Source organism: Anoplophora glabripennis, unplaced genomic scaffold (assembly GCF_000390285.2).
Source record: "Anoplophora glabripennis isolate ALB-LARVAE unplaced genomic scaffold, Agla_2.0 scaffold388, whole genome shotgun sequence".
Taxonomy (NCBI): Eukaryota; Metazoa; Arthropoda; class Insecta; order Coleoptera; family Cerambycidae; genus Anoplophora; species Anoplophora glabripennis.
This window is the reverse complement of record NW_019417171.1, coordinates 146998-163795: the sequence shown is the minus strand read 5'-3', so window position 1 is coordinate 163795 and position 16798 is coordinate 146998. Positions and strand designations below refer to the sequence as shown.

The 16798-nt window shown below is 35.4% G+C and overlaps 1 protein-coding gene across 1 annotated transcript in view; it reads left to right on the top strand.

Annotated features, from left to right (window-relative positions):
• Positions 1–10326, top strand: part of LOC108907143 (oxysterol-binding protein-related protein 9) — a 120961-nt gene extending 110635 nt beyond the window's left edge. Inside the window, exon 8 of the mRNA XM_018710687.1 lies at positions 10205–10326. Within this exon, the coding sequence (XP_018566203.1) occupies positions 10205–10326 (122 nt within the window). The remainder of the gene's footprint in view (positions 1–10204) is intronic.
• Positions 10327–16798: the final 6472 nt, after the last annotated feature.

Here is a 16798-nt window from a genome sequence, read left to right as displayed (position 1 = left end):
ATGTAATTTTAACCCCCAATCGAGGAGACTCTTCATTCCTTATCACTGCAATCGTTTCTGTTCCTGTAAGTATGATTGCAGGAATTTTATGTATTTATACACATTTATACACCATTTCCAGATATGTTACAGAAACAGTCAATTTAGTTTCAATTTCATTTTAGGAAATTTAGTTCCGTGAGGCGTTATTTATATTTCACATTAATCAGTCCCGTTTCAGAGAAAGTTAATTAAATTTCAAAATTCGTGGTTCGATTTCAGAAAACTTCAGTTATATTTCAGATAGTTAGTAATTATTATTATGTCCGATAATTAACAACTTTATTGCGTGAAGGAATAGAATAGATACTTTCAGTTAGTGAAAATGTTTGTGTAATTTTTAATGTTCATACAGGGTGTCTTGGATTCTTCTATCCATTGATAATATGAATAATACAAAATATTTAAATTTCAAATAAAAGATGCACTTTTGTATCATTAGGGTGAATTTAAGACCACTTTAATAAAAGATATTAAGTCCATTTCGGCATTAATATCATTCACCTTCTGGGAAAGTAAACATAATAACAAGGTGTGTTTTGCACCGTTTATTCAAGTATTATTTAATACGTAATAAAAATACTATTATACGAAATTGCTATCAGTAAATTTATTATTATGAAAAATTGCTTCAAATAACATAGCTTTTACCCAAAATTTAACCAAACTTAATGAAAACCATAAAAGTCATAACGAAAACCCGATATTTTCCACACTCTCAAAGATCTGATAACTTTTAAAAAATTACATAACCTTGCAGCATTATTTTTGCAAGCCCTAATTGCCCACCACTTCCTGAACATCCTTTATATGGTAGTTACAAACAAAAGAACACTGAAAATTGATACAGATTATGCTACTTTCCCAAGCATCCTTATATGAACTTTTCTCCTATTTTGTTGTCAGAGACATACGTACCGTTTCTGTTTTAAATTTTAAAATCTGAAATGACAGCGAAACGTTTTGCCGCAATGCGTTCTCAGTCCTTTACATAAAGAACGCCGCATCGCTAACAGTTCTGTTTGAAAGCAGTTACGCTTCTTTTGGTGTATCAATTAGCAAGTTTATTTTGTTGTTTGCACTAACTTGCCCCTAATGTTAAAGAACAAGTAGACATCTGTGAACTTCAAATTCATAGCACTCTTAAAAACAGCTGATGATATGCTTTTCTTTCTGAAATAAAATGATAAAATAGGTTAATATTACCAAGTCAGAAATATTAAAAAACAAATTTTTTATATACCTACTATTGTAATTCTGTTAACTGTTAGCCGTAACTTTTTGTGTGTACGTCAGTGACGACAGAATTTATATTTTTAAAAATAAGCACTATTTTAAAAGATTTTTTGCCTCTTACACAATTTTGATGTCGTTTATGGATTTCGAGTAAAATTGGCATTTTTTACACATTAAATAATATAAAATCAATTTAAGATAACTATGTCAGTCTAGTACGAGGTGCCACATAGCAAACAAATTCATAACAATAATTAAAAGGTTGGCTGCAATTTATACTCTTGCTGAACAAACTGATATGTTACTAGTTTTGAGTTATTGTGAAGGAAATTGTTCTGCTAGTGTTCGAACACATGCTGAAAGAATTCCAAATCACAAAATATTTGCTATTGCGAACTATTCAGCTAGAGGAAGAAATTTTGGAAAGGGTCGAAGAAATTCCGCAAGTAAGTACAAGGCCTTTAGCGGCAGAGGTTGGCTTTCAAAAGTTCCGTTAGCAGAGTATTAAAAGAACAGTTATTACATCCATTCCACTTTCAAGAACTTTTACCTATCAATAGATCCCCTGTTACGTCTTGCTTTCAGTCAAAGTATTCAGGAACTCGGGAAATAGAGAGGACCCACAAGAAAATCCTGTTTACAGACGAAACCGCTTTTATTAGAAGGGGTATTTTTAATTCACATAATGAACATGTTTATTGTGATGAAAATCCACATGGAATCAGTAAAAGACGGTTCCAACATGAATTTAAGATTAATGTTTGAGCTGGTATTATTAGTAGTATTTTAATTGGTCCTGTTATATTACCTGCTACATTGAACGCAGAAAATTATTTAAATAAATAAATAACCTTTATTTTCCTTAGAGACGTAATAAAGTATGGGAATAGTCAATAATACAAAAAAAAATGGAAGAGAAAAGCCATAAATTCTTATACTAGAAGAATTCAGTAATGTTATATATACATTTGTCAATTAAATAATATTTTAACTTAGATTTAATCCTACCGAGATTCTCAATCATTTTTATTTCCAAGGGCAAGTTATTAAACACCCTGGGTCCAAACACAAAAGAATACTTTATAGACACATTATAATTACTATAAGGCACACAAAAAGTATTCCATTGTCTAGTTTTATATGTATGCAAAGCACATACTTTGTTAAAATTATTTTTGATATTGAAAAAGAAAACACATAATTCAAAGATGTAAAGACTCGGAAGCGTTAATATGTTATATTCCTTAAAAATATTTTTACAATATTGTCTACTTCTTACACCTGCTATATATCTAAGAATACGTTTTTGTGCCACAAATACACTTTTCGCAGCTACAGAATTTCCCCAAAATATACCATATCTCAGCCTAGAACTGACTTGTGCATAATAGAGGCCCATGACTGTTTCCCACGGTAGTACTCGCTTCAAATTTCGAAAAAGATAACACAGTGAATGTAATTTCGATGTTAAATTGTTACATTGTTCCTTCCAATTGAGGGAATCGTCCAGTTGCAAACCCAGAAACTTAGCACTCTTACATTTAGAAATGGAGATATCATTGATGTTTATATCTAGTCCTGCACACTGCTTCTGCCAATTATGAAAACTTATATAATGAGTTTTATTGACGTTAAAATAGAGAGAATTTGCTGCGTACCAATTTTCGACGTCATTAAGTATATTATTACACTTGACTTGTAACGACTCATCTATTACATGAGAAATTAATAGAGATATATCATCAGCATACATTGTTAAACAAGCGTCATCAATTATTTTCGCGAAATCATTAACGTAAAGCAAAAACAATATGGGACCCAAAATCGAACCCTGTGGGACCCCCAAATTAACAGAAGCACGCTCCGAATTTATTCTATTCGCAATTCCATCTTTATAACGGGTCACATTAACATATTTCTATCTGTTTAATATAAAAGATCTAACCCAATTCAGAGCCAAACCGCGAATACCATATGATGATAGTTTTAATAATAATATTTTATAATCAACGCAGTCGAATGCCCTGCTGAGGTCACAAAATACCCCAACAGGGCACTCGCCAGCCTCAATATATTCCAACACCTTCCTGTAAAAATTTGCCATAGCAGTGGTAGTAGACCTTCCTGCTATAAACCCATGCTGGTTATGTGAAATTATATTATGTTTATCAAGAAATGATATGAAACGGTATAAATAACTATATTCGAAAATTTTAGAAAATCCCGATGTTAAAGTAACTGTTCGATAATTTTCAACGCAATGAACATCATGTTTCTTGTACAATTTTACCGATTTTTAAACTTGATGGATTTAGAATTTCTCCAAACAAGATTACCCTATCTGTCTGAAGAGTTACCGATAACATTACGAATGTATACGATTTTCAAGCATGAGTGGGCCCTCCCCATTTTGCCTTATCGGTAAGGCAATACTTACATGAGCACTATCCTAACAGGTGGATAGGTAGAAGAAATAATGTCCCTTTAAAATGGCCACCTCGATCCCCGGACCTATAGGCAATAGAATTTAAGTAACCATTCACAGATTATCGCTTAACCGTGCATATTCTACCCATACCATATACATGCTTTTTGATTTATAAAATATTGTTTCACGTAGAAATTTTCTAACTCACCCCGTAAATCTGGCTGATCATTAATAGGGAATTAATCCAATATCTGTCCCATCGCATTTAATAGAATTACTTCCCGTTGAATGAGACCCATCCATGCTGCAGTTCCTGTGCAATTTCGTCACGTTTTACGTAGTAAGTGACAAGGTACTCGCTTTGATTTTCAGCATGCATGTGTTCCTACTTAGCCCCCTGAAGCTCTACCTTTATGCGCGGTTAATGAATATTAACTGCCGCTGAAATTAACGTGCGATAAGCTTGCAGTAGTTTCTACGGTTTGGATTAGATTAAGAAAATGGGTGCGTATATGCCGACGCCGCAGAATTAATATCGCTGTTTATCGGCAGTTCTACCGCAGATAGTTTTATAAGAAATAGCGTGTTGTTCATTTTGTGGATCAAGAAATTTTTAGTGGTACAGTTTGTGTGAGTATGGCGTTTCATATAATTTAAACATGTCGAATGCTTTCACGCATGTTTTCAAGGTTATGTCGGAATTCTAACCTGAATGTTCGAGTATTACCTACTTGAGTACTCATTTTCATTAAATTATTACTCATACGGTTGTTTCTCGTGAAGTCAGATATACATATAACTAGTTTTTGAGGTTAGAAAAAAATCCTGACCTGGTGGCTCAATTCGCATGTCAAATTCGTATTCTGCAGCTCAAAATACATGTGTGGGGGTCTAGTCTACCGAACATGAAACTTGTTTTTGTGTGCCTGTATCATTGATTTTAAATTGAAAGTAAGAGCTGACGCCCACATATTTTGATGTCTTTAACTCGAGCGTTAAACGACTTGATATTTCTTACTAGAACTCAATGAAACGTGGTAGGTTTGTTATACCTACTGGTTGCTATGGTACGTTGCTTATTATCAATTATTTAATAAACAGTTCTATCTGAATTTGCTATCTGAATTTGGGAAAAATGCGAGAAAGTAATTATGTTCCTGTGGCTGTTTTTGAAGAAGCTGAAGAAGCAATTTTCCGTTTATTGACAGCGAAATCCAAGGAACATTACGAAAAACTGTTCGCCGAATTTAACGAATGGAAGGAAAAACGGAGAGTATTGACAATAAATGAAGAAGTCATGCTATCGTATCTTTTAAATTTGAAGAAGAATATGACATTTTATCTATGTGGTCGAACTATTCGATGTTGAAGGCTACTATAAAGGTCTACAAAAATATAGATATTGGAAAATATAACAAGCTTACTGCTTCTTTGAAGAGTGAGCGAAAAAAGCTGCAATATTGGAAAGAGCACATATTGAAGAATTTTTGACTGAGGCTTCCTATAAAGAATATTTAATGATTACGGTAATATCTCTTTACCTTTTACATGTTGTTAGGTATATATATAGTGAACTTTGAAGTATTTTGGGTTGCACTAGTAATTGGGGTTTCTGGTGCCTGTCGATGCTTCGAATTGACAAATTTAAAAATTAGTGACGTACAGGACGTTGGCAGTTACCTACTTGTTTCAATACCTGACACCAAGACGGGCATTTCAAGAAAATTTACAATTATAGACGAAGGATTTTGTGTGAATACTGTTAAAATATGCAGAAAATGTATTTCTCTTAGCCCAATTTGCCTAACACAAGACAGATTCTTTTTAAGATACATCAATTAAAAATGTACTTCTCAGCCTTGTGAAATCAACACATTGCGAAGGTACCCTGAATAGCTGCTTCATTCCTGAATATCGGAAATCCAGAAGCATACACTGCCCATTATATGAGACGCGCTTCAACAACTTTATTGGCCAATAAATTTGCTGATCTTACAATCATCATGGTATGGTGGATGGAAGAACTCCTCTGTAGCAGAAAGTTATGTTGGGGAGTCTATATCTAACAAACTTGATATTGCAAGGAAAATCCAAGGAAATATAACTGTTCCTTACAAGAAGAGACATCCGTAACTTGTGCAAATTCTTCACAAACTTCGGTAGATGTTATGCATTGCGAAAATGTTGGCAACAATGCTACAAAGGTTGTTATTAACGGAAAGCAACATTGTTTTTAAGGCATGGTTTCTTAGATCTGATGACGTTAATGCCACCTGTCCGCTAAGCGCCTAACTTCCCTAAAACTGTGGGCAATCTCAACAATTAGACAGACCCTCTTGACCTTTTCCTGTATTATTAAGTAATATAGTAGAGGTGTTATGCAATATTTCTAAAGAAAAACAATAATTAATAAGTGAAAGAATGATTATGAAAAAAGAGTTAAATTGTATTCTCACTGGACTAGATAAATCTCAAAAAGAACAAAAGTTTTAGTTAAATAGTTACAAAATTTTTATTTTCTGAAGTTCCTACAAATACCATAAAAGATCGCCATTCTTGTGAAAAAGTTGTTCTCTATAAATGACAATTTATTTGACTGCTTATACGAAGTCTTTACAGAAAACTAACTTTTTGAATTACGCGGTAATAGAGATATTTAGTGACATGCGGTTGGCAGTATTGCGTTGCGCGTAACCTTCTCTGTAACCACATGTTCTTGAATTGTTGAATCTCATTTAGTTTTAAGTGATATTGTTTTTTGAGTGCAACGTGTTTAAGCGTTAGTGACAATTTTTCAAATGTGTGGTTTTCATCGTAAAATTTTGCGAGAAACGGGGAAGCTTTCACGGAAACGTTTCAACTTTTGACACAAGCACTACGAATGGTTTTCTCGTTTGATCGTCAGTCAATTGAAGATAATCCTCGACCAGGAAGGTCTTCGACATCAACTGATGACTCCCACGCTCAGAAGTCAAAAATCTGATGCAAGCAAATCGCCGATTGACTGTCGAGAAATTGCAAAAGAGGTTAGCATCTCAATTGGGTGATGAAATGAAATCTTGACTGAAAACTTGCATCGAGTTACAGCAAAATTTGTTCCTGATGACCGAACAACAAAAATAATCGTGTGGACGTTTGTCGGCAAGCCCTTGAACAATCCAACAGTTACGTGAAATAATCGGCACAATGAAAGTTGTGGCGAAACAACTCATGGTTCTTGCACCATGACAATGTGCCCGCATACGCAGTTTTGGCATTTCGTCAGTTTTGTGCGAAAAATCAGATTACTGCCCTTCCTCACCCACATTACTCGCTATCTGGGTGCGATTTTTTCGTATGTATTCATATTGTGGGTACACAGGCCGCAAATGACCCATTTTTAAGTACAACGTCAAGAGCGCCAGCGAGACGCCGCCCAGACGCACCAGGGTTCCCGGAAGACGACCCCGGCAGAGTGGTGCCAAGGACCAGGTACTTCTGCGAACGACTTCACACGAGGACCACTCTCCAACGAACACTCACCCCGTCAACATGTCTTTTTCTATACAAATTAGTTTTCAATAAAATACTTTATTATTACCGTTGAGAGAGCGTTTTATTCTTGCTGTACAGCGAAACCAATACTCAATATCACACAAGTCTTGATGAATGGCATGAGGTTATCTAAAAAATGCCCGAAAACCTAAAATATCGCACATTTGAAGATGATTTGTAGAAAACCCTTCCGGTAGAATTTTTCCGAACCCTGAAATTCGTTTTCAGAACATCAAAATACATAGGAAAAGTCGGGTCTGATCTAAAAGACAAAAACTTTTTTTCGTCGGCCGTATTATCTTATTTACGTTGTTTGTTTGGGAAAACTAAGTTTATGAAATCAACTCTTGACCGGTCCTTTTGACAAAAGGGGTTATTTACTAAACGTTTCTAATTTATTTAATTTAATTTTCTTTCCAGCTTGGCAAGATATCCAATTACATAAAGATACTAACCATGATCGTTTTATAATTTTGATTATACGGTTGTACATGTAATATATTGCAGGTGTTTAACTCTTCGCTTCAAAGATTACTTGAAACCATAGAGTTATTAAATTTAAGCTTACCCTTGTAACTTCAAGAACATTGAATGGATAGTAATTGAAATGTATCGATCTACGTTATGTGTTTCTTGAGTATTACCAAGAAGTTAAGCACCCGAAATAATCGGATAAAATTTGTCAACGTTGGCGTTGCTTTGATTTAAAAATAAATCTGCTCTTTATATAAAAAGCTCCAATATCTGTTTAAAAATATCTTATCTCGGGGTCTTAAAAATATGTATATCATGTAATGAAAGAAAATTGCGAAAAGAAATTGTTTACCTTCATAATAAATGAAATTGAATTGAACGTAACTTCATCGTTATTATTGATAATAAGGAATTGGTTATTTGCAGCTGGTATTTTCGTAAAAAAGCTAACATGGAATCTTCACTTTGAAAGAAGATTAAAAAAGGCGTACATATCCTATGAGCAGTGCCGCAGTACCGTTGGCAAAACCTTGGGCATGAAACCAAACGTGGTTATGTGGATATACACTGCCATAGTTAGCCTATGGGGCTGTCGTCTGGTGGCCGAAATCCCAGCAGACGACAGCTAGACAAAAGCTCAACCAAGTACAAAGGATTGCCTTTCTGAGCATAACTGGAGCTATGCGAACAACACTCACCATAGCAATGGAGGTAAAGCTGTGTCTGCCACCTCTGGATATTTATCTAAGAAAAATGGCTTTGACAACTATGCTTCGCCTCAAGAACGTTGGTTTAAAACCGGATGTAGGATGCGGAGAAGTTAGAAGTCGCCTATGGAATGAGGTCGTCAGGAAGACGCCCCTTCTGCAGGCAGACACTGACAGTATTTCTCCCCGGTTTGCATTTGACAAACTCTACACCATACTCGCTAAGAAACAAGAGGAAACCGCCCGTGGAGATGTAATTAGCGTCTTCACAGACGGATCAAAAAGGAAGGAGGGTGCAGGATGTGGAATATACTCTAGATCCCTGCACATCCGATATCAGTGGGCAATGGATAGGCATGCTACCGTTGTACAAACGGAGTTAGCAGGCATAACCATAGCCGCGAAGGAAATTGCCCGCAGGCATACTACGGGCAAAACCATTAGAATCTTCACGGATAGTAGAAAATCACTACTGACCTTGCGTAATCATAAGATAATGACTAGGACAGTATGGGAATGCCATGAAGCACTGGTTGTGGCCTCGGCCTCTAACAGCATATCTGTATGCTGGGTAAAGGGACACGAGCGGTGCTATGGCAATAAAGAAGCTGACAAGCTAGCCAGGAGCGCATCGGTCCTCAACATTTTTGGACCCGGTCCCTCCAGTGTGCTTCCGTTGTCAGCACTTGCTGGAATTATTAAGGAAGACACTCACAAAGAATTCATGAAACGGTGGGATGAAACAATTAGCTGTCACTTCGCTAAGGAGCTCTTAGTGTATCCTAGCAAAGACGCAGCCAAAAAATACCTGGCCATGTCTAGGTCAAATCTTCGCCTGGTGACAGGTATTCAAACTGGACACTGTTGGCTAAGGAAACACCTTTACAATATGGGGAAGTGTGAAACGCCTCTTTGTAGGGGCTGTGAACAGGAAGACGAGGCAGTATTGCATGTACTATGTGAAAGAAAGTCCATGTTGGGAGAACGCTGGCCTTCAATGGCCTATATTAGAGAGATCCCCCTGAGCAACGTCACCACCTTTTTCACTGTAATTGGCTGGCTGGCGACTCAGGTGGATTGATCTCTCTAATGGGAGGAAGTACAAGGGGCCTAAGTGCTGTAACTTTGCTACCCTCCCCACTACTCCAGAACTCCAGTGTTCCATGACTTCGAAAAGGTTAAGAACAACTGATCTAAACCACATTGTAACACAAATCAGTACGGTTTTAAAAGGATGGTTATCGATAAGAATATTGTTGCCAGTCAACTTCTTTAGAATATTTTATTTGAAACAACATAATATTTTGCATACAAAGAAACAATTGTTCTAATAAATTTAAAAATCCCGTATTCATAGACCCACTGAACAGAAAAGGATCTACTCCTTTTTCATGTGATTGATTTTCTCATAGTCGTAATTTTTTAGCCCCTTAAAACTTGTTTATATAAAAGATGTATGTCCTTACTGATTTGTATTATACTGTCTAAACTGTAACCAAGTACGTTTACAGGGTTAATGTAATTTTTACAGAAGCAACTATTTATTGAACGAGGTCTGCAATTACTCGTATTTGGACTATGATTCCTGATTACCGAAACATAATCCACCAAAATTAGAGGTAATTTTCGGAGAGTCCTGACAGTTACAACGCAGGGCATAGTATACCCTTTTTTCTTTTCATCACGTATTTTGATTCGTGAAATTATGTGCAAAATGAATTCATATCTTCTGAGATTAATTTTAATGCCAGAGAACGTGAAATACTTGATCTAATTTTTTTTCCAGGTACGGCGACATCGCTAGCCGTTCCGGACATGTCATATTCTAGTTCCGAGGGCGAGGACGACTTCTTCGACGCAAACGACTCCCCCTTCACCCCTGGAAGTGTTGTGACGACACCTACGTGAGTAGATTTCAGCTTTATTATTCTCGACGATTGTGTAAGCGAACGAATTCGCCGCAACATGTTTACGAAAGCATCATAAAAACAGCCTCGAGAAAAATCCCCAGTGATGCCCGTAATAATTCGGATAAAGAGAATAATTCAGTTATCTGGAAAAAAAATAAGTTACACAGGACATTCTTGCTTGTATATTTGAAGAGATGATTCTACTCATGAAAGAAAACAAAAAAAAACGCTATAAATATGGGTATGATTTTGATGCGCTGATTACTATCTATTTTTCCAAGTCGGCAATCATTTTACTTTTAATTATAAGCGCATTAGGAGAAGGGACGATCGAGATACGTATTCTTATTTTTTCGCTAGGTAGTTTCTTAAATTCTCTGTTAGATATTGATTCAACGGCATTTTTTGCATAAAAAGAGGTTTTCTTGTAAAACTTCACCAGATTAATCTTTTTTGATGTCTTTGTTTAAACACAGGTCAACAAGTACAGGAGAGGTAATATTCGTAAAACGAAAACATCAAAGCATTTGTTGCTACGTTGCTCCATTTGGAGCGATTTTTCTTTAAAACTAATCGTGAATACGCGTATTTCCGCTGAATCACAAAGAATTTAAGAAAGTGATTTGTTAAAAAATTGTTTTAAATAACTGATAATAACTGCTAACTTCAAAAAATAACATTTATTGTTCCAAACAAAATTACTGGTCACGTGGTTTGTAATCATTTATGAAGACTACGTACAGTGTTGTAATATAGTGTAGTGTGTAAAATTTTACACTATCATAGGGAATCAAAACATTTCAGATTAGTTTGTCATTTCCTTGACAGTAGTATGCGACGTGTGGATTTGCAAAATTGTTTCCTTCGGCTGGTGTTAACTTTGTTTCTGCAGTAAATTTCTGATAGTATGTAAACTGTTTTTATTGCGGATGTGCCATTGTGGACTACTTGCTAACAGTTCAGTAATGAATGATGAATAGTTTGTATTGACAATGAAATTTGAAATAAGGATAACAAACTGACAACAGAGAAAAAGATATATACGTATAACTTCAAATCTGTTCTTGAATAATTGGAATATAATACAGATAAATCTCCAACGAGTATGATCGCCATAGTTATGTCACAGTTTGAAAACCTTGCACGAACACCAGATTCCACAGAATTTCATATTGGTTTGGCAGAAACGGTAATTTCCTAATGCGCATGTTCTGGACAACTGGAAACCGTTGGAGATTACTGCAGAAACAAATCTATTGAAACGTTATTTTCATATCCTCCAAAGTGTATTGTTTACTTGATGACTAAATAGATTGTATTGATTTCAGGTAGGTAACCCTTGACCTAGATAGAGATTGACTTTTAATATACACAGTGGTTTACTTAACCAAATTATCTTCCTCTATTGTAACCTTAAAGGGGTCGGAAAGATCAATTTTCTTCAAGGACCCACAGCTATATTTCGTATTTGTTGCTGTGACTCGTAATTATAATCAAAAAGAAAATTAAAAATACTTAAAAATCAAACATATCTTCGTTGATACAAACCAAAAAAAGATAGCAACTTTTTTCCTTAAAACAATTGCTAAGGGCTCTGTAACTCTTCAAATATTGGAATTGAAACGGTTTTTGATCAACTACTTAGATATAAAGTTCAAATTTAATACAGTTCATAGTTATAATTTAAAAAGAAATAACCAGTGACGTTAAATCTTAAGTTGTACTGTTTGTGACCGCTGCTAACAACGCCCTAACTTAATCATGAATTTTGGACTTTTAATGGTGAAAGGTGAATACGAGAAAACCCAAGAGGCACAAAAGTTTTAATTGGAAATGGTCTGTAATAAAAGATCATCTTTGACGTCAAATAACTTTTGTAACAGTTGACCCCTTCTACTTCCCAAAATTGTAAACAGTGACTCATTCTCAACTTACAGATTCGTGCAACGGATGTAAGTCATACGGATATGGCGTGTCAGTTTAAAAATTATTAAATTTAGAAACAAATAGTTATGTCGATTTTAGTTAAAGCTAGATTGTCATTATAAATCTACTTTTTGGTACATTTAAATATGCAACAGGTTGGTATGTACTTTTTATTTGTACTAAATTATGTATGTGGCAATTTTGCCCTCGTAGACAAGAATGGCCTAGTACCATCCGTGTGCACCTCTTTCTTTTTTTATTATGGGCCATAGCCATTGGTTTCGTTAACTAGACTACTTACTTAGTGTGACAGTAAGGCGCTTCAATATCAGTCAAATCACTGAAAAATGAGAAAAGTATAATTTGTTATATTACAATTTCAACCCTTGTATCAAGCTCCGACATTCATTGTTATTATTTTCACACTTTNTATTTGAGTAAATTTAAATGGTAACAATGAATAAACAAAACATCAAGGATTTTATTTTTGTGCTTACTTTTGTTCTACACGTTTTACTTTCAAAGATTTCAGTACCTAAAAACGCCAGAAATTTCACTATTTTTCGGCCGGGAATATGGCCACCTTAAAGCTAAATTGTCATTATAAATCATGTCATTTAAATATGCAACAGGTTAGTATGTACTTTTTATTTGCACTAAATTATGTATGTGGCAATTTTGCCCTCGTAGGCAAGAATGGCCTAGTACCACCCATGTGCACCTCTTTGTTTTTTTTATTATGGGACATAGCCATTGCTTTCGTTAACTAGACTACTTACGTAGTGTAACAGTAAGGCGCCTCAAAATCAGTCATATCACTAAAACTAATAAAGGTACAAATCACTGAAAAATGAGATGCCCCACCGATGAAACACTAAGAACCACTATTATGAGGATTAGTAAAATCACTAAAATCACTTGTTACTGTTGTCGCTGTCACTATCACTGTTTCTAACTCTATCACTATTGTCGCCTAAAAGTATAAGTTGTTATATGTATTATAATTTCAACCCTTGTATCGAGGTCCGACATTCATTGTTCTTATTTTCGTACTTTTCCATGTCTCCGCAGTTTCCCAGTTTAATTTTACTTCTACATCTGATAATTTAAAAGTTGTGTTATTTCGTGCCACGTAAGTTTTTATATTTACCCAAATCAGGTCAAAGAGGTTTACAGTTGTTTGGTGGCAATCGAATAAGTGTAACACCAAAGGTTTCGCCCAGTTCGTCCACTGCATACTTCATGTATTTGACTTTTTCTTTTTGTGCAATTACTAATAATTGTACTTCCTACATCCTGCATTTATATTCAACATATTTCCCATTCAACCATTCCATAATTTCTCCTTTTCTCCATACAGATGTTAGCAATTTTCTATTCGTCGACTATGGTAAGGCGCGTTTTCCATGGCAGTCCCTGCAACAGGTTAGATGGGAGGCAAAGTAGATATAAACCATTTTTTAAATACCTCACTGTCCATATCCTTATGAATAGCGACTCGCCGTCCTTTCCCAGGATATGCCTTTAATCCTTTAGAAAATCATTTTAAAATTGCTTCTCGTCTACTGTTGATATTTATATGTTGCCGAACCTTGGACACTCAATTATTTTTTCTTCTTTCTTTTTATACTATCTTTGCTTTCGTTTCATGCATGTACTATGCAGTAAAACTCTTCAGATCTAAGTAGATTTTCGTCTTCTGCGATTGCAGTTTGAGTTTTCTTTAAAAGTTTATTTTTAAATTAAAATCTAGGTCCTGTCAGGTAATTCTTTTTTTTATTTTTCGTTTCACCACTTTAAAGAATGCGCATTTCCACGGCATTACTCACCGAGATATCCGTTTAACCGTTTAGCGCTCGATTCCTAATAAACATTGTTTATCATACAATATCCTGGATTTATTGATCAATTAAATTTACTCGTTTACTAACAGTTAAACACGACTCTTCTTTTAAAAACGCACTGGAATAACTAAAATTTATAAATCTTAACACTTTTTTCCCGCTTGCACGCATATGATACGAAACGAAATACCTAAGCTGGAAACCGGTATATCGTCACACAAGCAAATACAGAAATGGGCGCAATCGAACATCCCAAGTGCAAGCGTACAGACTGAATGCATTATCGATACACTGTGCGAAATAAGCACATTGAAGCTTCCATGAAGAGAATACACAAAATTATTTTATCATATTCATATCATATCATATCAACTTGGTAAAATTGCGGCTTGATTTATTAATGAGAATTACTACCTACTATTTTGGAACTGTGAAATAATTCCATGTAAATTCAACATCTACATCAGTAAATGAAGGCCGGTGGCGGAATGTTTTTCCGGAAGCGCCTGGTAAAAACCGCCGATGTCGACCCAAAACTAAACATAAACGACAAGGACACCCGCAGAGAGGTGCGACAGGAATTGACCTTTGTTTTATACCACAATATATCCCCGCAAAAGTGAAATAGTCGCGACCACTTATCCCCTTCGGTAGCTGGACGGACGTCGACGTCACATTTATCGACTTCATCGCCGCTACCTTCTTTATGACTTATTTCGCAGCAGGGGAGGAATGCGGCGCCCTTTGCGAAATACAACTATTTCCTCTCACGATTCGAACCAACTTTCACTATAGGGGATTACCCATCACCATCAAAATTCGAGCCTTCTGTGTAATTGGTGAAAAAATTGGCAGATAAATAATAGTCAAATGTGAAGGACAACTAATAGTCCACGGGGTGCCTCGAATTGCAAAAATCAAACCTGGTGATAGATCCAAATTTAGACCTCCTTTGACAAAATTACGACTGACAGGAATTTTTTTCAAGGGAGGGTTAAACTGAGAGTAATAGATGCTGCGGCTATTAAGTAATATTTTAGTAAAGAATTTGTTCTGATCAAATCTGGAAAAGTTTTATTAAATTTACAGCCTGGAACTGTCGTCACCATTTAAATTAGAATGCCTCCTACTGCTAAAAGTCTTGCTGATCGTCTCCGTCAACTATGGCAATCGTACTCTTTTCAGTTTTTTGTTTATTTATATGATAAAGACCCGGGGGTTTTCACCCCCAATTAAAACACATAATTTCAACGATCGGTTTATTCTCTCAAACGACAGAATTGTCTTGTTTATTTGCTATGTCGGGACTCTGCTGACTCCTGTGCTCGTTGACCCCGCGGACCGCGCTCCATAGGCTGACCTCGACTGCTCGCCCATTCCGAAAGGGGTTCTGGCTGACTCAGTAATAGTGCGACGTAGTGAATGACATCCCTCTTTAATAATTAGCATTTAACAAATATTTATACTAAACTAATAAAAGAACGAAAAAATATTTCTTCCGAATCTTTTTTATATTTCTGCAATTCGTAATGTTTTTGAAAAATTACATTTATAAAAAATAAGCACACTTTCTCCAAAACTCCTCTTGGAAATCATTTGCCCAAATTGTATCAGCCAGTATCATACATTGTACCATAATTGATATAAATATGTGAAATAAAATAATTAATATTCGTTTTTATATTTTACAATTTTGATACTCAAACAGTATTTTTTAACTGTAAAGTATTTGCAATTACACATGTGACAAAATGATCGCAGCAACTTATATTAGCCTTTAAAAAAATTGTTGTATAGTTAATCACACACAAGCACAGAAATTCAACGAATCACCATAAAACTTAGATTTCCTATCCTACGCGTAAAATTTTAACATTTATATATTGTTTTTACAGTTATTATGCATATTGTTTTGTTTCTCATTTTAAAATGAAGATAAAATTAGATTTTCGAGCTATGCTAGCATTTGGTGTACAGATCTAACTCATGGTGGTTCTGGATGCAGACAAATAAAAAAATAATCTCCTAGTACGATGTACCTAGTTATTTTTCCCTAGCTATACAAACAAAATGTATGTACATAGTCACACTTCTATCTTACTAATTTAGTATAATTATAATTTTAGTAGTAGATACTAGAAAGGCAGGCAAACTCCGCTGCGCGGAGTTTGACCTTTCTCTCGGGCCGTTGGCCCTCGAGCCGCGCTGCGCGCGGCCCGAGCACCGCTCCGCGGTGCTCTCCTCGCTGGTTAGTAAATATAACATTTTTTGAAACACCCTGTACTTTAGTTTTTAAACACCCCGTATATAAAAGTTTAATGAGAACGTTTTTCAAAAAAGAGTAGGCCCCGCTCGGGGAAAGACTAAGAAAAGTTTCTTCCAAACTTCCAAAAAAGGCATCTGGTTAAATGAAAAAGGAAAAACCTAGTCCACCTGTGTCAGTTTTATGAAACACCCAGTACATAAATTGCAAAAAACATGTGGTTAGTAGGGAATAAGATTTTTCATAAAAATATTGCAGACTTCAGTACAAACTGTAGAAATGGAAACAAATATACCTAAGGAAAGTTTCGTTCTGTTGGTAATTGGATCAGTTTTGTGGAACATCCAGTATAAAGATTCAAAAAGACACCTGGTTAATAAATATACAATTTTTCATTCAAAGACTCTAGTAAATAAAGACAAAGTTAAAAGTGAAAA